This window comes from Enhydra lutris, unplaced genomic scaffold (assembly GCF_002288905.1).
Source record: "Enhydra lutris kenyoni isolate GAN:26980312 unplaced genomic scaffold, ASM228890v2 scaffoldscaffold23, whole genome shotgun sequence".
In the NCBI taxonomy this organism is placed as follows: Eukaryota; Metazoa; Chordata; class Mammalia; order Carnivora; family Mustelidae; genus Enhydra; species Enhydra lutris.
Window position 1 is genome coordinate 27312660 of NW_019154107.1, and position 24727 is coordinate 27337386.

A 24727-nucleotide genomic window follows, 5' to 3' on the forward strand; every position below is an offset into this window, starting at 1 on the left:
TATAATTGTCAGTTTTACGTAACATGACAAAAATCTCTGTCTGCTCCGGGTTGGGCTTTCAGGTCCGAAATCTGTGCTACATGATAAGCAGGCGAGAGAAGCTGAAACTATCACAGAACAAAATACAGGAACAGATCTTCGGTTTGCAAGTCCAGCTTATTAACCAGGAAATTGCTGCAGGTAACCTTATAGTAAAGATGTCCTAATATAGACTCTGGTTACATCCTATTTTAACAATTTAAAATTTTATGTCAACTGTTTTACTTAAAAATGTTTTAAAATTCTTGTTGAATATATCACTTGCTCTAGTCCAACCCCGGTACAACATGGCCCATTTCACTGTCAGCTTACGAGGCAAGAGGTCCCAGGCGGGGTTGGGGGACTTGCAGGTCTAGGGCAGATAATCTAGGTGTAAGGGAGATATCAAGGGCCACTGGTCAAAGCCATGAAAGTATTCTATAACCATCAGATTCATTTAGAAATCACTAGGAGAGGATCTAATCCTAGTTTCCAGAAAACATTTAATTCCAAGGTTACTCGTCTTAACGATAGTCTGTTAAACCCTTAGCCAGTAGTTAGGAGATCTGGGTTCTGTCTCTAATTTATGATTATTTGTGGATTACCCCCTGTGAAGTAAGAACTGAGCTAGAGAGTAGAGCGGTCAGCAAGACCGAGTCCCTGCCTGTAGGATATGCTGCCCACTTGGTGAGAGAGACAGTGCCCTAAGCATGGGGAGCTTGGCTGCAATGACAGTCATGTTCGGTGACATTTGTAACCTCCCGGTACTACCCTCATTTAATACAGAGGTTGGTGGCAGAGCCTGGCCAACCAGGAGTCACTATGCAGGGTGCACAGAATCTAGCTCCAGCTAAGGGCCAGCCATAGAGTAAGAGTGACACCCAGAAATGAGATGTCAGGTAGGCCTCAAAGGCTCTGGGCTATTTGTAAGGACACAGCAGAATGGTATAGCAGGAGGGAGCAGGACTGCTCAGCCACAAAGTCACCGGGACAGATAAGACAAGAAAAACGAAAGGACAGCAGAGGTGGGGGCTCTGCGTGCCAAGGAGATGGGCTGCTAGACCACATGGCTTCTGATCGGTGGGAACCAGTCGCATCACTGCTTGTGCTACCAGCAGGTGGCAGCCCCCCACCTGCCCCCCACCGCCCAGGTGGAGATGGGAGCTGTCAGTATTCACCATGCACCCTGAGGGAACACGTCTTACCTGGGCACCTACTGGTTGTCCTCTCATGGGCAAAGGTCAAGTCCCTGTGCAAGGAGGAGTTGTTCCATAGTGCTTTTCTTGATTTCAGAGCATTCAAAGTAATAGAGAAAGGAAGATCTGTTCTAAATATGACCAAAGGATGACATAACCAGGTAACTGACAGCCCCAGGCCAAGCCCAGAGCAGGCCGTGGGCGGGAATGCTGTGATTCTTTTCTGCTGGCCTTGCCGCTGCAGAACCTGCCCCACACCTCCGTGATGGCCATTCACAGTCAGGAAATTACTTTAGGTTCAAGACCTAAAATACACGGGAACCACCCACTACCATTTCTACTATTGCTGGGTTAAAACACATATTCACCTACTCTTCATCCGCCAAAGCGTTTGCTATGTTCTTGAGGGTTTATATTTGACTTGCTTTGAGAAGGGCAGGAGAGATTGGGGGCAGGGTCTGAAGTGTCTTTCTAAGACAAATCCTAAGTGCTGTGCGGTACTCACACGTGCGCGCGCGCGCGCACACACACACACACACACACACACACATTGGCAGACCCTGTTCTAAACCATGGCTAGTGACATTCTTTTCAGAAATGGAGGGGACAGAGCTGGGGGTACAGGAGGCGGCACACTCATCTTTGGGATCCCTTTACAGACTGGGAGAGCAGAGGGGAAGAGGCTAAGAGTCACGCTGTGAACAATGGCATCATTGAGTTTTCCAGCTTCTGTGCAGTGGCGCGAATCCGTGAGCAGCCGGGGCTCATCGGAGGTCTGGAACGGCGGCTACGGGGGCCTCTGGGCCACAGTGAGCACATGCGCCATTCTTTCAATCAGTTGTTAAAACGAATCTTTCTTTTCGCTCTCAGGACTTCCTTTGACAAATGCACCAGAAAACTCGTTGTTTTACCCACCACCGAGAATTACCTTAAAGTTAAAAATGCCGAAATCAGCTCCAGAAGACTGCCGAAACAGCTCCAAAGAGCCTGATCCTGGAGCCCTGTCTCCTGCCAGCAGCTCCCCTGTTCACAGCGTAAGGAGCGTGCAGGCACCTCAGGAGTCACTAGACATGAGAACGAAATCATACCCGAGACATCCGCTAGAGAGCAAGAGTAACCGTCTGCTGGCCAGTCTCAGCCATCCGAGGAGCGAAGTGAAGGATCCCAGTCCTGCTTGGAGAGCTCCATCTCCAGAGTTCTATCACGGGCAGTCGCTGGGAAAGCCTCTGGTCCTTCAGGCTGCCCTGCATGGGCAGTCTTCCATTGGGAACGGGAAAAGTCAGCCTACCTCCAAGCTTGCCAAATCCAACGGCCTGGAGGGCAGCTGGTCTGGAGATGTCACCCAAAAAGACAGCTCGAGTGAGATGTTCTGTAACCGGGAGTCCATGCTCAGCTCCCACTTGGCCAGTCAGGGCACCTTTAGAAAATCCACCGTGGAACACTTTAGCAGGTCCTTTAAGGAGGCCACCAATAGGTGGGTGAGGACCACAGAGGACCTCCAATGCTGTGCAAAGCCAACTAAGAATATTAATCCCAAGGAGCAGCTCTGGGGCAAGCAGCTTGTCAGGCGGTCTGCAGGGAGAGCTCCCTATCAGGAAAACGATGGGTATTGCCCAGATTTGGAGCTGAGCGATTCAGAGGCAGAAAGTGATGGTAATAAAGAGAAAGTCAGGGTCAGGAGAGTTAGCTCAGACAGGGAAAATCCTTCCCACGACTCTCGACGGGATTGCCACAGCAAAAGCAAGATGCATCCCCTTTCCCACAGTTCAATGCAGAGGTGATCAGCACCCTCCAAGAATAGCTTAATCTTTGCCTTTACCCCGTACACTGGGGAGAACCCCCACACCAAAAGGACTCTCGCATATGTTAGGAGGGATTGTAGTGAGAATAAAACGCTCCACAGTGAAGTGGGTTGCAGTTTTTGAAACAGTTTCAAGTCTAATTTTCACAAGCACATTATAAGAATTACAGATTATCCAGAAATTTTCCTGCCAGAGGCTGTTGAGAACAGCTGGGCCTAGAGTACTTGCTCAGTAAATACTTGGGGACAGCTCTCCAGTCACATTAACACATTGACGCACATACGTATTAAGAGTCCTTGTGTCCTTTACGGATTTGCAAGAGACCGTGATTATCAGACACTAAAACTACTTCTTTTTCGAACCTACAGCATGTGACTCTCAGAGCTCCTGTCTGTAGGCAGTTTCTAACTCCACTGGTATCTGGAAACCCGCTTTGGGCAGAGACCGGGGACCAACATCTCAGATACTGTCAGACTCACTACCCTCTTCCTTTGCTCTGCACAAGGTTGAGCTCCTTTCACAGTATCTTACCTTACCAAGTCAATACTCCTAATGCTTCTAAGTGTCCAGTGCCTGTTCCTAGACCTGCTTGTTGGGGACGCACTTGTAACTCCTTCACCCGTCTAACAAGCATAAAAGGCTAACTTGTGGATAGTGTTTACAAAGGTACAAAAAAGTACTACTTCCAAGGAAAATGCTCTGATTCTCTCAGCTTAGGCATTTGTGAAGGATCCCAGAGCCTTTCCCAAAGTGAGACCAATTCTGGGGGATTTGTACCAGGTCAGGGTTTTTGTGTTACTGTTTTCAAATCAGTTTGACTTAAATAAGTTTGGCTGACAGTTTTTGTATACCTGCTTTAATGTTTATAAAATTTTTATTGAGGTATAATTAAAATATAGTAAAATGCACAGAGGTTAAGTATTCTTACCTGCTTTAATTTTGAAACAGATTTTTATTGTCAAACAGAATTTGAAAGCATGTGTTTAACACATGGATATAATTTAGCTTTCTACCAACTTTGAATCCGAGGCAGTTTCCCAAACAAAAAGGCTGGAGCCATTTTTCAGAAGTTGCTTATACCCTGTTCCCAAACGATCAGCCTTGATTTATTTCTGGGAGGAAGAGAATAATTACGTGGGGGGGGATAAAACATGTCCGCTTCCCATTTAAAGAAGGGGGAAATGTTACAGTTTTTAAAATGTGAAGCCAACTATAGTTCTCTGCTCTCTTTTCTTCTTAGCCTTAAATTAATATTCTCTTTCTTCTAGTTTGGGAAAGCGTAGTGGGAGTTTTCAGACAAGAGGCCATTTTTAGATTTTCACGTTGCTTGCTGGTGGACAGACAGCCCCGCTGCAGTAGGTGCCAGGCAGCCTGGGGCTCCTCCGCTCTCCACCAACATGGGAAACGCAGCCCTTTTCCTCTCCCCGCTTTCGTTCCTGCAGCCTTGTTCGTGGGTTCCGTGGCTTTTGCTCTGATCCTCCTTTTTGGAAAACTTCTGCATTTTTGCCTCCCGTTTGGCCACACCTTGCAAACGTTTCCTTTATGCCTGTGTACGCGTGTGAACGCGCTGTAGCATGTGTCATAGGCATCCTGTGTTCTGTTCAGATGGAAGCAGCAGTGAGTTATCCAAATGAGGAAGACGGTCTCCTGTATGTATGCACTGGGTTCCTGTGCTTTTTCTCTGAGTTCTGCTGGGGTGGCTATGAATTTGACGCCTTCCTGGGAATGACATTGTAACGGAGCTGTGTTCTAAACTCCTTCTGTTCAAGGCCAGTACCACAGCCTGTGTCCTTTCATGCCTTTTGGTTCTGAGTGAGTGTGAGGAAAAGCAAACATTTGAAAAAGTGCTTCAGCCAAATTCCGTATGTAATGCCATGGGGAGAAGATTGACTAAAATCATTGCAGTCAGGGAAATATAGTTGTGATATTTTTACAGGATGTTCCTAAGTAAATGAAGGAGCCTTCAGCTGTGTACATTTCAACTGCCCCAAAATGTATTTGCTACATATTGCTGTTGTTTGAAGTATTACCTCTTAACCTTCTTTTGTTAATCTTTATTTCATTTTGTCTTATATAGTCCAGTTTTCCAAGATAAACTCAGTCTTTTTTCAAATGTCACCTTTTTACCAATACTTTTTCATTAAATTATGCAAACTGCTAACTGCTGTCAGTGTGATAATTTCTTAATTTGACATATGGGTTTTAGAAAATCTTACATATGTTCCTTTCATATTTAAAAAATTTTAAGCAACAAGGTGGTGGGGGGAAAGGACAGAGCGGGAGGGGGAGGAACTGAATGTTTAGAAGCACAGATTCATGATTCATGTCAATACCAGGGACCAAAGAGAACTCTGGGGCCTTGGACTCTACCCCAAAATCGTGATTTCATCAGGCTAATAAGACAAAACCTTAGGATCATTTAAAATCACCAAGGAAATGGATCCTATCTTAAGTCGCAAAGTCCAAAGGGCTTAGATCAGGCATCACTTAAACATACACTCTTTTACATCATTCATTCTGTGTGGAGTCATGTGAGTATATTAATGCGGTACGGATTTTGTAGTGTCATGGGGGGGCTCTGAGGGCACTATAAACATTTTCATTATGTTTGAGAAGTGCACTTACCAAAGGTCGTTGGGTAAATCAGTAGCAAAGATAGTTAATAGCTTAGGTTGTTTCTTTCCCCTTTCCTCCCTCCCCCTTCCCCACCCTCCCTCTCCCCCTTTTTCCCTCTCTCATTAATGGCTAACTCTACATTGTTAGCTAGGATGTTGGAGAACTGAAATTATAAATATACCCTACTGTACCCAACAAAAGCTTTGGAGGTCTTTTTAAAAGATTTTATTTATTTATCTGCGAGAGAGAAAGCAGGAGCAGTGGGGGTGGGGGGTGTTGCAGAGGGAGAAGCAGAATCCCGGATGATCAGGGAGCCCAGTGGCGCTTAACTGACTGAGCCACCCAGGCACCCCAAGCTTTGGGTTTATACCAATGTCTATATTGCTAGTGGGAGATGAAACCTTTGTGTTGAAGAAGCTTTTAAATTCAGAGACTAGGGGCGCCTGGGTGGCTCAGTGGGTTAAGCCGCTGCCTTTGGCTCAGGTCATGATCTCAGGGTCCTGGGATCGAGCCCCGCATCGGGCTCTCTGCTCAGCGGGGAGCCTGCTTCCTCCTCTCTCTCTGCCTGCCTCTCTGCCTACTTGTGATCTGTCAAATAAATTAAAAAAAAAATCTAAAAAAAAAATAAATTCAGAGATTAAACCAGATGATGCATAGGCCTGAGTGGTGGTGCTTGTTCCCCCACCCCACCCCGCCTTGGCTTTACAATACTCAGCATGTTTGCTGACCCCTTGAGAATTGAGAAAAAACACTTGATAGGAGGAAAACCTTGCCACTGGGTAAGTTTCATGCGCTAGTTTCCAAAATGTATCTAATTTATAATAAACATGTATTAGATTTTCACAGCACTAATTCGGCTCTTTTCAAGTTTTATGGAAAGCAGCAACTGTGTGTTAATTTGTTGTTGTTGTTACAAAGCAACTCTCAGTTGATAAAGGCCTGCCCTGAGGCTGTGTCCCGCACACGGGGAGCTCTGTGACTCCCAGCACTGTTTCAAGGAGGCTTCTGTGGAAAAAACTATAGGGCCTGAAGCTATGAGTCTAGTTGTCCTTGAAGTGAGTGGAGGTGGTCGGGAGGGGTGGGGGGGAGGCTGAAGACCCAGGCTGGTGGCCCGGTCCAGTTCGGTCCCTAAATCTGTTCCTTGTCGAGAGAAACGGTCAGAGCAGCGAGCATTTCTCATCTGGTTAAGATGGATTTGCGCGTGAGCTTTCAGCCTCCAGGCCTGGGCACCCCAAGCTCTGTTTCCTTCCCCTCCCCCCACCATGGGGAGCTGGGCGGGTGAAGTTGTGCCCCTCACAGCAGGTCCCCCCACGTGGACATCATTTGCAGGAGCCCCTTCCAGTGCTCTTGACCTTCCAAAATACAGCTTCTGTAAATCACACGTGGACTTGGGTCTTCTTATTTCATAGTCATTTCTCACAGGACAAAGAAACTTGGAGCTAAGAGTTGCTGGCACTTTGCAAATTTAGAACCTGGTTGACTTAAATCACCTCTGCTTCAAGAGAGAAAGACCCTCCCGATCAGGCAGTTAGCGTTTCGGGTCTTTCAGCTGCTTCTCAGAGAACATTCCCTGCTTCCTCCTGCCTCAGATCAGCCCGGCACACATACCAGGCTTCCGGTGACAGGCTTCTGTCCCTCCTAACTCTCCCTTCTTGGCTTTCTAAGACAAGATCTCGGGGTAACTCTGCCTCCTCCGTCCCCCCAGCCCTGACAGGCAGCCAGTGGACCCAAACCAACAGTGGCAGTCACAGCATCGTGGGCTCTGTGCAGTAGCGTGGCCACTTGCCACTTTTCTCAGTCCCGTCTTTCCACAGGGATGACAATGGACAAGATCAAACGGGGCTGCCTGCCTCTCAGGGGCAGAATTCATGCCAGCATCCTTGCCCCCCCCCAAAAGATGGGCTGGGAGGTACACTGGCAAAGACCGGGCTAAAGGACAGTTTCAAGACAGCTACTTAGGTCCCTTAGGGAAGCCAACCGAGACCAAAAGCCTTGGTAGGACAGTCCCCAAAACTTGTGTGGGACCGGTCAAGACTTCAAATAGTAAGAATGGCAATATTCATTGAGCCCTTGCTCTGCCTCAGGCCGTTTGCTAATTAAGACTCTCACATGAACCGCCTTCTATTTAGTTCTCGTGACAACAATATGAAGGTGATGCTACGAGCTCTGACGCGTGTAAAAACAGGCCGGATGGTTAAGACAGTTGCTCAGGGTTCCTAGAACGCAGCAGGACGGGACAGGAACCCTTGAGGTCACCTCTACAACATACAACACACAACACTTATTCTTGGCCACTTGGCTTGACTCCACGTTCCAAGCCCCTTCTGTAACTGTCCCTGCTCTGCTTCGCCCTGAAGAAACCAACCCGAGTTAGGGTTGAATCCCATGAGCTCTGTACCACTGATCCTTGCCATCCTGGACAGAGATGACTGGACCAGAAAATTCGTCATCTGACACAGGGCACACAGTGCAGAGGCTCACGTCCAAAGAGCAAGATAATTCACACCAATCTGGACAGGACAGGTCTCACGGTGGAGGGAGGACCTGGTGGACTTGCCTTCTGCAGAGCTGGTCTACCCTGTAAGTCAAGCGTGGGGGCCTCAACAATACCCCCCCGAAGGCACCCACTGCCTCAGCCCCAGCACCTGCCACTCTTACCTTGCATGCTGAAAGGGACTTTGCAGACAAAATTAAGGTGAAGGACCCGAGGTGGGGAGATTATCCTTGATGATCCAGGCAGGACCAACCAGCATAAACACGAGGCCAATTATGAGAGGAAGCAGCGGAACGGGCAGTGGGATCAGGAGGAGTAGGGGACGTGGCAATAGAAGCAAGTGGTTGGAGCGATGCTGAGAAAGGCCATGAGCCAAAGGATGCAGATGGCCTCTAGCAACTGGGAGAGGAAAGGAAAGGAACTCTCTCCTAAGGTCTCCAGAAGGAACCTACCCCTGCCTACACCATGATTTTAGACTTCCGACAAACAGAACTGTAAGAGAAGAAATCTGTGTTGCTTTAAGCCACCAAATGTGTGGGAATTTGCAGCAGCAGAGATAGAAAGCGAATACCCTAGGCATAGAGCAGGGCTCCTCACTCTCTCAGAGGAGAATTCCTCCTGCCCAAAGGGCCCGCCTGGGCTGTGGCGGACCACTCTGGGTTGTGCCCAGGCTTTCTCTCCTGGTTAACATGCTTTCTGGAAAAGGAAAAGAAATGTTGTTGTTGTTGTTGTTGTTTTTCTATCAGTAAGATCCTCTCCTGTAGAAATTAGTTTTCTATTTCCTGCCCCCCCCATACTTTTTCCAAGGGAGACTTTGGTACTTCTCAGGTCGCCTTGAGATAATCTTCCGTGGGCCTTGTGGACCCACCATGGCTGGATCTGGCACTGCCTGAGTAGTTGCCATAGGTTTAGATGTCCCTGTTGGCTGAAAAATTGTTGGGAGGAAGTGGAAATAACTCTGAGTGTTACCCGGGTGGAGCGGTGTAAGAAGGCAGGTGGGGTTCATCGTGAGGAATGATGCTGTAATTATTAGAACCTCCTACAAGGAAATGGGTAGCTTGGAGAGTTAGAGAGTCCTCGAACTTGGGGATTAAAGAATGCAACTCTGTGCTGCCTATAAGAAACCCACTTTTTTTTATTTTTTAAAGATTTTATTTATTTATTTGCCAGAGATCACAAGTAGGCAGAGAGGCAGGCAGAGAGAGGGGGAAGAAGGCTCTCCGCTGAGCAGAGAGCCTGATGCGGGGCTCGATCCCAGGACCCTGGGACCATGACCCGATCCGAAGGCAGAGGCTTTAACCCACTGAGCCACCCAGGTGCCCCAAGAAACCCACTTTTAAATATAAAGACACGAATAGGTTAAAACTAAGAGGATGGTAAAAGATACCATGCTATAACACTAACCCATAGAAAGCTGGAGGGGCTCTATCAATACCATACAAGGGCAAATTCATCAAGAGAACATAAAAATCCTAGGTGTTTACACACCTAATAACCAGCTTCAAAATACGTTAAGGGAAAAAACTATATAAGCCAACAATTACAGTCTCTAACTAATAGAACAAGTACACAGAAAATCAGCAAGAACATTAAAGATTTGAGAGGCACCTGGGTGGCTCAGTAGGTTAAGCATCTGCCTTTGGCTCAGGTCATGATCTCAGGGTCCTGGGATAGAGTCCCAGGTTGGGCTTCCTGCTCAGCGGGATGCCTACTTGTCCTTCTCCCACTGCCCCTCCCTCCTTGTGCTCCACTCTCTCACTCGTCTCTCTTTCAAATAAATAATTTTTTTAAAAAAAGAACTTAGAAGATTTGAACAAAACTATCAACCATCCGGATTTGACATTTACCACTCCATCCCACAAGAGCAGAAAACACGTCCTTTTCAAATGCAAATGAGACATTTACCAAGATAGGCCATTAAACAAGTCTTAGTAAATTTAAGAAGATTCAAGTCAAAGTATGGTTCTCTGACCACAGTGGAGTGAAATTAGCAATCAGTAACAGAAACATCTCTGGGAAATGCAATCATTGGACACTAAACAAACTTCTAAATGACACACGAAGTGAAGGCTGAAATAGGAAATTAAAAAAAGTATTTTCTGAACTAAAAAGAAAACACAAAGTGTAATTTGTGGGATGGCACTAAAGCATACCTTGAGGACATTGTATAACACAAAAATGCCTACTTAAAAAGGAAGGGTCACAGGTCAGTGACTGCACCTTTCATCTTAAGAAAACTAACAAGAAGAGGTAATGAAATCCAAAGTAAAAGAAAGGAAATAATAAAGGTTAGAGCTACAATCAGTGAAACAGGAAAGAGAAAATCATTGAAACCAAAAGCTGGATCTTTGAGAACATAAGTAAAATAAAATTGATAAACCTCTAGTGAAACTGATCAGGAAAAAAGAAAAAACCAATGACCAATTTTAGGAATGAGGAAAATAACACTGCTACAGATTCTATAGATATTAAAAGGATAATAAGGGAATATTATTAACAAACTTAGGCCAATAAATTCAACAACAAGATGAAATGGACACAGTCTCTCAAAGACACAAACTAATAGTGCACATTCTAGAAAAAGATAGATAACCTGATAACCTTTTTATTCTTAAATACATTAGAGTTAAAAGCTTTCTTATGGGGGCATCTGGGTGGCTCAGTGGGTTAAGCCTCTGCCTTTGGCTCAGGTCATGGTCCCAGGGTCCTGGGATCGAGTCCTGCATCGGGCTCTCTGCTCAGCAGGGAGCCTGCTTCCCCCTCTCTCTCTGCCTGCCTCTCTGCCTACTTGTGATCTCTCTCTCTAATAAATAAAACCTTTTTTAAAAAAAAGTAGATGCAAAAATTTTTAGAACTTCAACAAATTGAATCCAATAACATATCAAAATGATAACACATCAAGACCATCTTATCTTGGGCTGCTTTAACAAAACACTATAGGCTGGCTGGCTAGAACAACGGAAATTTATTTCTTACAATCTGGAAGCCAGAAAGTCCAAGATCAAGGTGCCATTAGACTCCTGTCTGGTGAAGGCCCACTTCCTGGTTTGTAGACAGCTGCCTTCTCACTGTGTTCTCATATGGCTTTTCCTTGGTGCATACTCAGAGAGAGAGAAAGAGAGAGAGAGAGGTATTTTCCTCTTTTAAGGGCATGAACCCTATCATGAGGGTTGTACCCTCATGGCCTAATCTAAAGCTAATTATCTCCAAAAGGCCCCACCTCCAAATACCACAACACTGGGGGCTAGGACTTCAACATATGAAATTGGGGGGAACATAAACATTCAGTACATAGCAATGACCAAGTGAGATTTATCCCAGAAGTGAAAAGGTTGAATTGATAGTCAAAAAACAATCAATATAATTGTCATATCTCAAAGATACACAAAAAGCATTTGACAGAATCCAGTATCTATTCCTGATAATAATGCTTAGCCAGCTGAAACTAGAAGGGAACTTCCTGAACCTGATAAATGATGCCCATGAAAAACCTAAATCTAACATAGTATTTAATGCTGAAAGACTTAATGCTTTCCCCCTAAAATCAGGAATAAGACAAGAATGTTACTACTTCTCTTCAACATTATACTAGAATTTCTAGCCAATACGACATAGCAAGAAAAAGACATGAAAGGCATCCTGATTAGAAAGGAAGAACTATAACTCTCTTTGTTTTCAGATGACATGAATATCTATGTAGAAAATGATATGGAATCTACCAAAAAAGCCATCAGAACTAATAAGTGAGTCTAGCAAGGCTACAGGATAAAAGGTCGATTTACAAAAATCTACTGTATTTTATATACTAGCAAGGAACAATCTGAAATTGAAATTTTAAAAGTAATACCATTTATGATAGTACCAAAAAACGTGAAATTTGTACGTATACATCTGACAGAAGATATGAAAGACCAGTACAATGGCATCAATAGAACATTTCTGAGAGAAATAGAAGACCTAAACAAATGTAGAGATATACCATGTGCATGGGTAAGAGGGCTCAGTATTAAGATGTCAGTTATCCCCAAGTTGGTCAAGGCAATTCCAATCAAAATCACACCAACCTATTGGGGTGGGAATTGACAAACTGAATTTAAAATTCATATAAAAGTGCAAAGAAACCTAGGGTTCACAAAAACACTTAGAACAAAAGGAATGAAGCTAAAGGACTGACACTACCTGATTTCATTCTTAAAATGGTAATTTAAAAAGTGGGGTATTTGTGTAGAGATAGATATATAGATCAATGGAATAGAATGAATTCAGAAGTAGACCCATCCATACATGTGCAAATGATTTTTAACAAAAGTACACAGCAATTCGATGAAAAGAAGATTGTCTTCAACAATCCTCTTCCCAAAAAGTGCACTGGAACAACTGGATATCCAGATAGTAAAAAAGGGAAGACTTTCAATCCATACCTCCCGCATGTATAAAATTAATTTTAAAATGGGTCAAAGACCAGGGCACCTGGCTGGCTCAGTCAGTTAGGCATCTGACTCCTGATTTCAGCTCAGGTCATGATCTCAGGGTTGTGAGATCAAGCCCTGGTGTGTAGCTGGGCATGGAGCCTGTTTAGATTCTCTCTCTTCCTTTCCCTATGCCCCTTCCCCCTCCTTCTCTTAAAAAAAATGGGCCAAAGACCTAAATTTAAAATTTAAAACCATAAAACTTCTGGACAAAACATAGAAAACCTTTAGGACCTTGGTTAGGCAAAGATTTCTTCTATATGCCACCGAGAGCACTTTCCATAAGAGAACATTGGTAAACTGGACTTCATTAAAATTAAAACTAATTTTTTTCAAAGATTTTATTCATTTATTTGAGAAAGAGAGAGCACAAGAAAGGTAAAGGGCAGAGGGAGAAGCAGATCCCCGCTGAACAGAGAGCCCGATACGGGGCTCGATTCCAGGACTCTGGGATCATAACCTGAGCCAAAGGCAGACCTGAGTCAACCTACTGAGCCACCCAGGTGCCCAAAAATGCTACTTTTTGAATGACACTGTTAATAGGATGAAAACCCAAGTCACAGACTGGGAGAAAAGACTTGCAAATCATTTATCTATTAAAGGATTAGTATCCAAAATACATCAAGAATCTTCACAACATAATAACAAGAAAATAAGCTAATTTTTTAAAAAGATTTTTTATTTTTTTGACAGGGAAAGACACAGTGAGAGAGGGAACACAAGCAGGGGGAGTGGGGAGAAGGAGAAGCAGGCTCCCTGATGTGGGGCTCAAACCCAGGACTTTGGGACCATGACCTGAGTTGAAGGCAGACACTTAACAACTGAGCCACCCAGGTGCCCCTAACATATATATTTTTTAAGATTTTATTTATTTATTTGACAGAGAGGGACAGTGAGAGAGGGAACACAAGCAGGGGGTGTAGGAGAGGGAGAAGCAGGCTTCCCGCTGAGCAAGGAGCCCAATGCGGGGCTCGATCCCAGCACCCTGGGATCATGACCCGAGCCAAAGGCAGACACTTAACGACTGAGCCACCCAGGCGCCCCCATATTTTTTTTTAAATGAGCAATCACAACAACCTCTTTGGGAAAGATGCATGAAAGGCAAATACTCACATGAGAAGAGGCTCAACACCATTAGTCATTAGGGAAATACAAATTAAAACCACAATGAGAAACCACTATATACCTATTAGAATGGCTAAAATTTAAAAGACTCACCATACTAAGTGACGTGAGGACGTCTAGAAACTGGAACTCTGATACAAGGGTGGTGGGGATGTAAAATGACACAACCACTTGGGAAAACAGCTTGGAAGCTTTCTACGAAGTGAAGTATACACCTACATAAGAACCAGCCATTTTGCTCCCATGATCTCAGGGTCATGGGATCGAGTCCCACACTGGGCTCTGGGCTCAGCGTGGAGTCTGCTTGAGATTCTCTCTCTCCCTCTCCCTCTGGCCCTCCTCCCACTCTCTCTCTCTCTCAAATAAATAAGTAAATCTTTGGGCGGGGGGGGGATGTTAAAACGACTCCTTCAGTGATGTCTTTGTGTCCCTAAGAACTTTGTTACTTACATTGGCCTGGAATCAGGAGGTTTTATTTTACACAGCTTCCAATGGTGAATGGTTGGCCTTCAGCCCAGCTCTAGGGACACAAAATTGCACAAGCACCATCTTTATGGCCCTCAGAAGTTCTCATGGGGTCTTCTGGATCCAAAACTGCAACTCAGACCCTCTGCTTCCTTCATTATTTTCCTAGTATCGTATTCTCTACCTGGCATAATTTCTCTAGGGTCAATTTCAAATTACCATGGCCACATTGGGGAATTTTTGACATGAACAAGACTGTTGATTTAAGGGGTACCTTAGAATAAGAAGGGAAGAAACCCTCATAAGGAGTTTTTTCCTGTATAAAAGAGTAATTCTTTTTTTTTTTTTAAGAGAGAGGGCAGGGAGAAGAGCAATGGGAGAGGGAGAGAGAGAATCTGAAGCAGGTTCCATGTCCAGTGTGGAGCCTGACACGGGGCTCAATCGCATGACTCTGAGTTCATGACCTGAGCTAAAATCAAGAGTTGGACACTTAACTGACTGAGCCACCCAAGTGCCCCTAAAACAGAAATTCTTTTTATGTTTAACACAGGAGATTGTGTTGGCTTCATTTCCATATTTCAAGACTAATGGATGATAGCTTTAAAATGATTTAGATTGGTGGGCTGCCTGGCTGGCTCAGTCAGTGGATCACGCAACTTAATCGCTAGGTCATGAGTTCGAGCCCCACATTGGGTGTAGCGATCACCTAAAAATAAAATAAAATAATCTTTATAAAATTATTTAGATTGGGGGGCACCTGGGTGGTTCGGTTGGTTAAGCGACTGCCTTGGGCTCAGGTCATGATCCCGGAGTCCTGGGGTCAAGTCCCACATTGGGCTCCCAGCTCCATGGGGAGTGTGCTTCTCCCTCTGACCTTCTCCCCTCTTGTGCTCTCTCTCACTCTCTCTCTCTCAAATAAATAAAGAAAATCTTTAAAAAATTATTTAGATTGGTAAAATTGTCAATGGCTGGTTATTGTCTAAACCAGCTGTAATCCCAATATCTATCTCTATCTCTCTCTCATGTTTGTCAAAATGGGTTTTCTATATCTATACAGTCTTCCCTGTCCTTCAAGAAGAAACATAATTAGTCTCTTACAACAATAATTTCATATTTGTCTGAAGCTGGCTCCCTGTTAATTTTTTGGTTTCTCTCCCTCTCTTTTACACCAGGGTAACGTGAAAGATTAACTGATCAAAAAAACATTCAGTTGTTATGTGCATGCTCTAGGAATATCTAGCCCAGACAAACTGTCAAAAAAGTCTAAAAAAAGAAAATGGGACGCTTGGGTGGCTCAGTTGGTTAAACGTCTGCCTTCAGCTCAGGTGGTGATCTCAGGGTCCTGGGATTGAGTCCCACATTGGGCTCTCTGCTCAGCGGGGAGCCTACTTCTCTGCTGCTCCCCCTGCTTGTACTCTCTCTCTCTCTCTATTTCTAACAAATAAACAAATAAAATCTTTGAAAAAATAAAAAGAAAAGAGAAGAAAATGTAGGACACTTCGGTGGCTTAGTCAGTTAAGCATCTGACTCTTGATTTTGGCTTAGGTCATGATCTCAGGGTTATGAAATGGGCTCTGTGCTCACTGGGGAGTCTGCTTCTCTCCCTCTCCTTCTGCCCCACCCCCTGCTTGCGTGTGTGCACATGCTCTCGTGCTCTCTCTCTCAAGTAGATAAATAAAATCTTTAAAAATAAAATAATGAAAAAATGTTGTTGAATGATGTGTCTTTTTGTGGACCCCGAAAAGTATCTTAACATAACAGCCTCTGTTATCCTAGTTGTGAGGAAAGAAGAAAAGAACGTAATCCCAAGATAAAGTAGGGCTTTTGATGGGACTGAGAGTTTTTAAGAATTAGTTTACCATTTAAAAATAATGTCAGCACAATACTTTGGTTTGGACAAAGCCAGAGCAAAAAATTTTAACCTTCTAAAATTCCTACACTGGTTTTATGAGTTAAGTGAGTTACCATTGTCTCTGTTAGTGTGTGTGTGTGTGTGTGTGTGTGTGTGTGTGTGTGTGTATGTGTACAGTTGACCCTTGAACAATGCAGGGGTTAGGCCACCCACCCCCCCCACAAAAACCCACATATAACTTTTGACTCCCCAACACCGTAACTACTAAGAACTTACTATTGACCAGAAGCCTTACTGATTAACACATATTTTATTTATTTATTTTTAAAGATTTTATTTATTTATTTGACAGAGAGAGATCACAAGCAGATGGAGAGGCAGGCAGAGAGAGAGAGAGGGAAGCAGGATCCCTGCCGAGCAGAGAACCCGACGCGGGACTCGATCCCAGGACCCCGAGATCATGACCTGAGCCGAAGGCAGCGGCCCAACCCACTGAGCCACCCAGGCGCCCTTAACACATATTTTAAATGTTCTATGTATTACATACTGAATTCTTAAAGCTGGAGAAAAGACAATGTTATTGAGAAAAATCATAAGAGAAAATACATTTACAGTACTGTATTTATCAAAAAAAGAAAGTCACGTATAAGTGAAACTGCACGGTTCAAATCCGTGTTGTTCAAGGGTGAAATGTATATATTAACAACAAAATGAAGTGATTTTTTTAGAGTTTAATTTTATTAACTTTTTTAATTGCTATGAAGCACAAAGATTTAACATGTTAGCTGAAATTGAAATTTCTGGATCCTAACTTTTAAGACCTTGGGTAAATGATTAAGGGTTTCTTTCCCAAGTTTTTATTTAAATTCTGGTTTGTTGGAGCACCTGGGTGGTGCAGGTGGTTAAGCGTTGGATATTTTTTTAAAAGATTTTATTTATTTATTTGACAGAGAGAGTGAGAGAGCGAGCAGCAGAGGGAGAGGGAGAATCAGGCTCCCCGCTGAGCCAGGAGCCCAATGGGGGGGGGCTTGATCCCCGGACCCCAGAGACCATGACACAAGCCGAAGGCAGCCGCTTAACATGTGGTTCACATGTGTGTCCCTGGAGTAACGTCTTTAAAGTACTGAAAAAACTTGACCATCTGAGCCACCCAGGTGACCCTAAGTGTCAGCTTCTTGATCTTGGCTCAGGTCATGATCTCAGAGTGGTAAGATCAAGCCTGGGGTCAGGATCCCTGCTCAGCGTGGGGTCTGCTTAAGATTGTCTCTCCCTCTCCCTCTGCCCCTCCCACTTGTGCTCTCTGTCTCTCTTTCTCTCTCAAATAAATAAATAAATCTTTAAAAAAAATAAAATAAGTAAATACCAGTTAGTTAGCATACAGTATAATATTAGTCTCAGGTTTAGAATTTAGTGATTCAGCACTTCCTACAACACCTGGTGCTCACCAGAACACGCGCCCTCCTTGATCCCCATCCCCTGTTTCACCCACCCCCCCCCCCCCCCCCTCCCCTCTGGTAACCATAGGTTTGATAAATGATTAAGTTAATTGATAAGTTATGTTTGGATGCCTGGACAGTTTCTAAGTAACAAACAGATGCAAAACTCTAGCCACAGAACATAATTTTTTACTCTTATTTTCTAGAACGGCACTGTCCTTATGCATAAATTCAGGAAAAGTGTAGATAACTAATGGAATTCTAAAATCCAAATTATCAGCTCTCAGAAACCCCTTAAACATCCATGGCCCAACATACAAGCATACCTTGGTTTCGGGTTTTTGTTTTTTTAAAGACTTTATTTATTTGAGAGAGAGACCACAATTGGGGGACAGGAGGGGTAGAGGGAGAGGGAAAAGCAGATTTCCTGCAAAGCGGGTAGCCCAAAGCATGGCCTCGATCCCGGAATCCTGAGATCATGACCTGATCCAAAGGCAGACGCTTAACCGACTGAGCCACCCAGGCGCCCAAGCATATCTTGTTTTACTTGCCTTTTTTTTTTTTTTAACAAACTGAAGGTTTGTGGCAACCCCACATTGTATGTTTTTCCAACAGCATTACGCTTGCTTCACATCTCTGAGCCACGTTTTGGTCATTCTCATAATATTCCAAATTCTTTCATTGCTATTATATTTCCTGTAGGGATCTGTGCTCAGTGACTACAACTCAGTGAAAGCTGAGATGATAATTAGCATGTGTTAGCCATAAAGCATTTTTAAATGAAGGCATGTACATTTGTTCAGAGACAAGGCTATCACATACTTCATAGTCTACGGTATAGAATAAGCATCACTTTTATGTACATTGGGACACGAAAAAATTCATTTGACTCACTGTGTTGCAAAATTCACTTTGTTGCAATGGTCCAGACCCGAACCTGCACTACTTCCGAGGTATGGGGGTATTGCCATTTCCCCTGATGGCAACGAGATCCGTCCCCTCTGAGAGCCACAGTTTGTTTCCTAGCAAGTAAATAACAGATTGCTCCCTGCATTCAGAAAGTATTTCCAGGGGTGCCTGGGGGGCTCAGTGACTTAAGCCTCTGCCTTCGGCTCAGGTCATGGTCTCATTGTCCTGGGATCGAGCCCTGCATTGGGCTCCCTCCTCAGTAGGGAGCCTGTTTCCCACCTCCCCCACCTGCCTCTCTGCCTACTTGTGATCTCTCTCTGTCAAATAAACAAATAAAATCTTAAAAAAAAAGAAAGTATTTCCAATCCCAGGCTCTGGCCTATTACAAGCTGATATGACTAATTACCGCAAGGGACTCACACATCTCCAGCTTTGTGGCCAACAGGTCCCAGCTGCATTTCTAAAACACCCACCTGAGCAGCCTCTGCGTGACTCCAAGCAGAAGGTCTGGTTTTGTCTCAAAACTGCCCTTGAGCCACAGTGGAAATGACCTTATCAGGCCCTGTTAGCACCTGACACAGCAATGAAACTCTGAGGCCCTGACACTCAAGTTCGTTGTTTCCCAACCTGGAAGATACATATCGCTTTATCCTGACTACTGGATGGCCATTCCACTGGGACGCTAAACGGGATTCCTAGGAACCTTCCAGATGCCACTGGCTACAGAAGGGGACAGCTTCAGCCCCGAAGTGTCTCTGACGACACTTCCCAGTAACTAACAGGCTTCTCAGTAGGTACTCCCTTCTCTTCATCCTGTGACTTTTGACCCTCTGTGAGAGGTTTTTCTCAGACCAGAGCTACCGCTCTGCTTTTAACTGCTGACAAAAATTTAATCATTCTTTCTTTGAATGGACTCTAAAGAAGGTTCATTTCCTTTCAGACGTCACTTCTGGTTCTGAAGCTTCCCTCACGGCTTCCATCCCAAACTCTGGTCACCAACCAAGTGACCTGACATCAACAGACTGCTTCTGCTGAGGTCATGATCAGCAAAAGCTAGCCCCCGCAGGAATGGGGACTCAAATGAGGGCTTGTGCCTTGCCTACGGTAGTCTGTTCTCATCAGAGACACTGTTCTCAGGAACTGAGATTATCTGAGGGGACATTTCGAGGGACATATAAACAGTTCAAGCCAAATGATACTTAGACTCCCCCTAGGGTCTGTGCCCCATTATGATTCCATTACCCATGTGGGCACCAGACTTATACGCACCTGCCACACGTGAACCTATCTGGTATATTTGGGATAAATCTTAGAAACTTTCAGACTTTTGAAACTACCACCCCTCCTGTGGACCCTGTTTTCCCAAACAGAAGAGGCAGGCCTGGGTGAATGTGGATAACTCCCCGGAGGTCGAGCTGAGTCTTCGTGCACGCCCTATGAGCCAGTTCCCACAGTCGCAAAAAGGGGGTCCAGAACCTGACTCTGACCTTATTGGATGCCAGAAATGACACGGTTTCTACTCCAGAAGACCCGCCCCCACCCAAAGCCAGTTTACGTTCATTACACCAGAGTTGCCATGAACAAACTCATGACCTTCGATTTCCTTCTGGCTACCCAAGGGAGAGTTTACGTTTTTTTTTTTTTTTAAGATTTTATTTATTTATTTGACAGACAGAGATTACAAGTAGGCAGAGAGGCAGGCAGAGAGAGAGAGGAGGAAGCAGGCTCCCAGCTGAGCAGAAAGTCCCGATATGGGGCTCGATCCCAGGATCCTGGGATCAAGACCTGAGCGGAAGGCAGAGGCTTTAACCCACTGAGCCACCCAGGCGCGCTGGGAGAGTTTACGTTTCAGCCAACACTACTTGCTACACTTATATAAATACGGCGGTCAAGAAGACCAATTTTTTTAAGCTTTCCTTTATTTAAGTCATCTCTACATCCACTGTAGGGCTTGAACTCACCACCCCAAGATCAAGAGTCGCATGCTCCTCTGACTGAGCTGGCCAGGCGCCCCCACGTAGAACAATTTTTCTGATCAGCCTAAAAGAAAAAGCCATCTGGTTCGAGACCAGCTGGGCTTTGAGACATGTGTCCATGGCCTGAGTTTGGTCTGTCTCCAGGGTCTATTACAAGGACTAATCATCATCTTGTTTCTGGTAACTGCCCGTGGAGCCTTTGGCCAATGCATACTGCCCAGTGTCTTAGATGTCACTGTGAAGCCCCTGTCACGTCAGGGGATTCAAGAACTCACCCTGCGGCCAAAGGAACAGGACAGCTGGCTTTCTCCGAGCCTGGGGCCTGACTTCAACTGATCTTGGATGAAAGACGGGAGTGAGAAAGAAATGCAGCCCCCGACATCCACGAGCTGGCCTGGAACTCACAGCAAGACCTTGGCGTTCTCCTGTTGAACATGAACAATTTCACAGATCGCCAACAGCAGACAAAAGCACTCCGTATCCGTGACAGAGCAAGACAGAAACGTCATCATCCAAGTCCCCCAGAGGACTCAACATCACTCTCTTGTAGCTCATACGAATGGGTGCTGCTTCTTTAGCAGTCACTCCATTCTCCTCACCTTCATAAGAATGAAGATCTCCAGTCATAGAACTGCCCCCACTTCCTGACAGCCTCCAATGCTTGCACTCACCCCAGAGTCACCTACTACAAAGCCCAGTCCTGTAAGAGTTTCTTTCTAACACCTTCTAACCAAGACATCCCACGATTCCCCCATGGTGGGAGTTCTCCCTTCTTGCGAGGAATCCACAAACCCAGATTTGTTGGACTGATCTTTGGACGAAGGGGTTTATATCATAAGAAAAGATCCAAGACTTAACCTGAGAGTTCACGATGTAGCAGGAGAGACAGACAGACCAACAGTTCTCAGCCAATGTGGTGAATATCGTAATAAAACATAAAGACAGGACGCTGTTAGGGTGACAGGTGAGAGCTAGAGGGATCAGTGAAGGCTTTCTGGTGGACAGGATACTGGGCTTCAGTAGGAGTGAGCCCAGTGCAGAGGTAGGGATTGGGTTAGTGGGAGGAATAAAGTGTTCCAGGCAGAAGGAGTAGCAAGTTCAGACACAAGAAGCAGAAAGAGGACATGGCTAGACCATCACTGAAGTCAAGAAAGTACTACTAGCAAGTCCGAGGGGATTTATAGGCTCTTGGGTATGATTAAGTTATATTTTATCAAGATTCAATAAGCACATACTGTGACCACATTGAAGAAATTGACATCATTTTCCTCCAGATGCTACAGAGGATACAGCTTCACTTTTGCAGTATTGCCAAAAAGGCATAACCGGAATTAACCATGAGGAAAAAAACAAGTAATCCCAAATGAAGGAGCATTCTACATTTTGAACTCCCAAAATGTCAATGTCACGGCACAAACGCTGAGGAGCTGTTCCAGATTAAAAGGAGAATAAGCACAGCTAACCACAAAGCTTTACCCTGGACTGGATTCAGGAACGGAATCCTTTTTTTTTCCTTTTGTTAGAAGGGACATCCGTGGGACGATCAATGAAATTCAGCTAGGTAATATTGTATCCGTGTTAACCCGCCGATCTTGATAATTGTGCTGTGGTTATAGAAGAGAATGTCCTTTTTTTTTTTTTTTTCCAGGACACGCATACCAAAGTCTTCAGATGTAACAGAGCATCACATCTGCACCTTACTCTCAAACCATTCAAGAAAAATAAATATATTGGAGTGCCTGGCTGGCTCAGCTGGTAGGGCGTGTGAAGCTTGATGTCTTGATGTCAGGGCTGTGAGTTTGAGCCCCATGCCGGGTGTAGCAATTACTTTAAAAAGAAAGAAAGAAAGAAAGAAGCAAATAAAAATCAAGGAAAAAATATATTTCCATTTCTATGTAAGTGAGAGAGACAGAGCAACACTAGACTGTTAACATTGGAGGAATCTAGGTAAAGGGTAATCAGGAATCCTTTATAGGATTTTTTAAAAAGATTTTATTAACCCATTTCACACACAGAGATATCGAGGGAGGGAACACAAGCAAGGGGAGTGTGAGAGGGAGAAGCAGGCTTTCCGCTGAAGAGGGCGCCTGATGAGGGGCTCAATCCCAGGACCCTGGGATCATGACCTGAGACAAAGGCAGACGCCCAACGACTGAGCCACCCAAAAAAAAGAAAAGAAAAGAAAAAGAGCATGTCGTTGAATAGCCTCTATGTGTCAGCACCATGAGTGAGGGAATGAGAGGCATCCCTGCCCTGTGGGACTCACCATGTAGGGGGGCATTTTGGCAGCAGATCCAAAGGGGGGGAGACAAGCCCTCCAGGGAGCTGACAACAATCTGGGCAAGCAATGGGGACTTCTTATGCAGTCTTTTGGTGGGACCATGGTCTCGCTCTCCAGGTTTGTGGAGAATAAAGTGATCTCTCTGGGACAGCTCGGTGGTGTGGTTGACTAGAGCATCTGAAATACAGGGCTATAGTTTGGGGGAGAGGCCTGGGACAAGATACAGTTTGGGGGGTTGTCAGCATTAAGGAGGCAAAAGAAGCCACGCGATGGGAAGAGGACCCAACAGAACCCCAGAGAAGCCTCCAGAGATCGCAGTCCCGCTCTTTGCCCCACCCAAGAAAGTGTCCTTCAAGTTCTGATTTCTTTATTTTGTTTTATTTTATTTTAAAGAGAGAGAGAGAGAAAGCGCAAGTGGGGTCTGGGAGGGGCAGAGAAGAGGGAGAAGCAGACTCCACACTGAGTGGGGAACCTGCCAAGAGGCTCAATCCCAGGACGCAGATATCATGACCTGAGCTGAAACCAAGAGTCAAAACTCAGCCAAGTGCACCACCCAGGAGCCCCCCAAGCTCTTACTTCTCTACTGAAAGTTTGGTCTATTTGCCAGATTTCTCCCAGCTTGACCAGCGACTTTGGGAGTCTCCTCACTTTGCAGGCTCATGTTTTCCCATCTGTAAATGGGGCCATGGGAGAGCAGTTGTCTTAAACATCTCCCAGGGTGAAAGCAAAATGACTGAGGCCATGAGTGCCCGTTACCCTAAGTTAACTAAGCTGAAACTTTGAGCTGAGATTGCTCCAAACATCTCCCGCCTGCTTTAGAACCTCCTGCCTTTGAAGCATTTAATCTGCGGCCCCTCCTCCTTAGTGAATTTCAGGGAGCTGGAATGCCAGTGATTGTGATTTGAGTGTAGGTTTCAGGATTGTGCAGAAGGCCAGGAATGCGTGCTCCATAGAGAGAGATCAATAATGAGATAGCACGAGGGCCCTGGCTGACTCAGTCGATAACGCGGGCAACTCTTGATCTCAGGGTCATGAGTCTGAGACCCACGCTGGGCATAGAGCCTATGTAAAAAATTAAAATGGTAATGATGATGAGGTAGCACTGACCTTGGATTCAACGCATACAAAAAAAATGCACAAATCTCAAGTGTCCCACCAGATGACTTTGGACAGTACATACTTTTGTGCAACTCAGGTGTCCATCCAGATAGCCTCCATCACCCCCAGAAAATTGCCTGAACCCCTTCGTGGTTACCCCCCGGCTCCCAACCCCCAGCAGCAAACGCCTTCCTGTTTACCTCCCTCCCTTCATTTTTTGAAATGTTTTAAATTTGGATGGTGAGGTCCACTTTCAAAGAAAGCTTAGGATCATTTATTCCATTTGATTTTTTAAACCCAATCAAATAAAACCTTTCCTCTTCCCCCACCAAAAACAAGCAAGCAAACAAACAAACAAACAAAACACACACACACACACACACACACACACACACACACACACGCAACAAAAAAAGAAACAAACAAAAAAACGCTTTACAAAAGCTGGCCTCCAGCCAGCAGTCTTTCTTTCTCCCGCTAGGAAAAGGGTGGATTTATTTAACCGCTTTGTTCTTTACTTTTTGACCTGCTTGTGTTTAACCGGACCCTCGACCCCAATCTCTGTTAGGCATTTTAACAATTTTTTTCTTGTTTAAGTAAGAGATAAACTTTAGCGCTCCGTCCAAACTCCAAGGCTTAGATTCACCGGGCTCCAAGCCTCTTCCCCGCCCCCCTGTCCCGGGAGGCTTTGTAGGATTCTTCCGGGAGCCACGGAGGAGAGGGACAGCGTTGGGGGTTGCAGTCCCCAGCCCGCCGCTCCAGGCCGCTGCCACCCACCTGCCCAGCGGCCTCGTCCCCTGCCCAGCCCTTCCGCTCCGCTGCCTGACCTTTGCGCCTCCTGGAAGTCACCCGCCCGGTGAGTGCCGGGGACCGACCGGCCTCTCCGCCCGCTCTCCAGAGAGGAAAGGTCTGGCTACAGACGATCGAAAGTCGCTGGGGCGGGCTGGAAGGACACCGCTCGCCCCCTACCCGCCTTGCCCACCCGAGGAC

At 45.2% G+C, this 24727-nt stretch overlaps 2 protein-coding genes across 4 annotated transcripts in view; one reads left to right on the forward strand and one right to left on the reverse strand.

The window, feature by feature from the left end:
* The window catches only part of LOC111150576 (jade family PHD finger 3), a 131839-nt gene extending 126677 nt beyond the window's left edge, over positions 1–5162 (forward strand). For all 3 annotated transcript variants that reach the window (XM_022508073.1, XM_022508074.1, XM_022508072.1), the window contains exons 10-11: positions 63–180; positions 2085–5162. In XM_022508073.1, coding sequence (XP_022363781.1) covers positions 63–180; positions 2085–2995 — 1029 coding nt within the window. In that variant the 3' untranslated portion in view covers positions 2996–5162. The remainder of the gene's footprint in view (positions 1–62; positions 181–2084) is intronic.
* LOC111150571 (zinc finger protein 674-like) overlaps positions 1–24727 on the reverse strand; it is an 886492-nt gene that overhangs the window by 549777 nt on the left and 311988 nt on the right. The window lies entirely within an intron of this gene.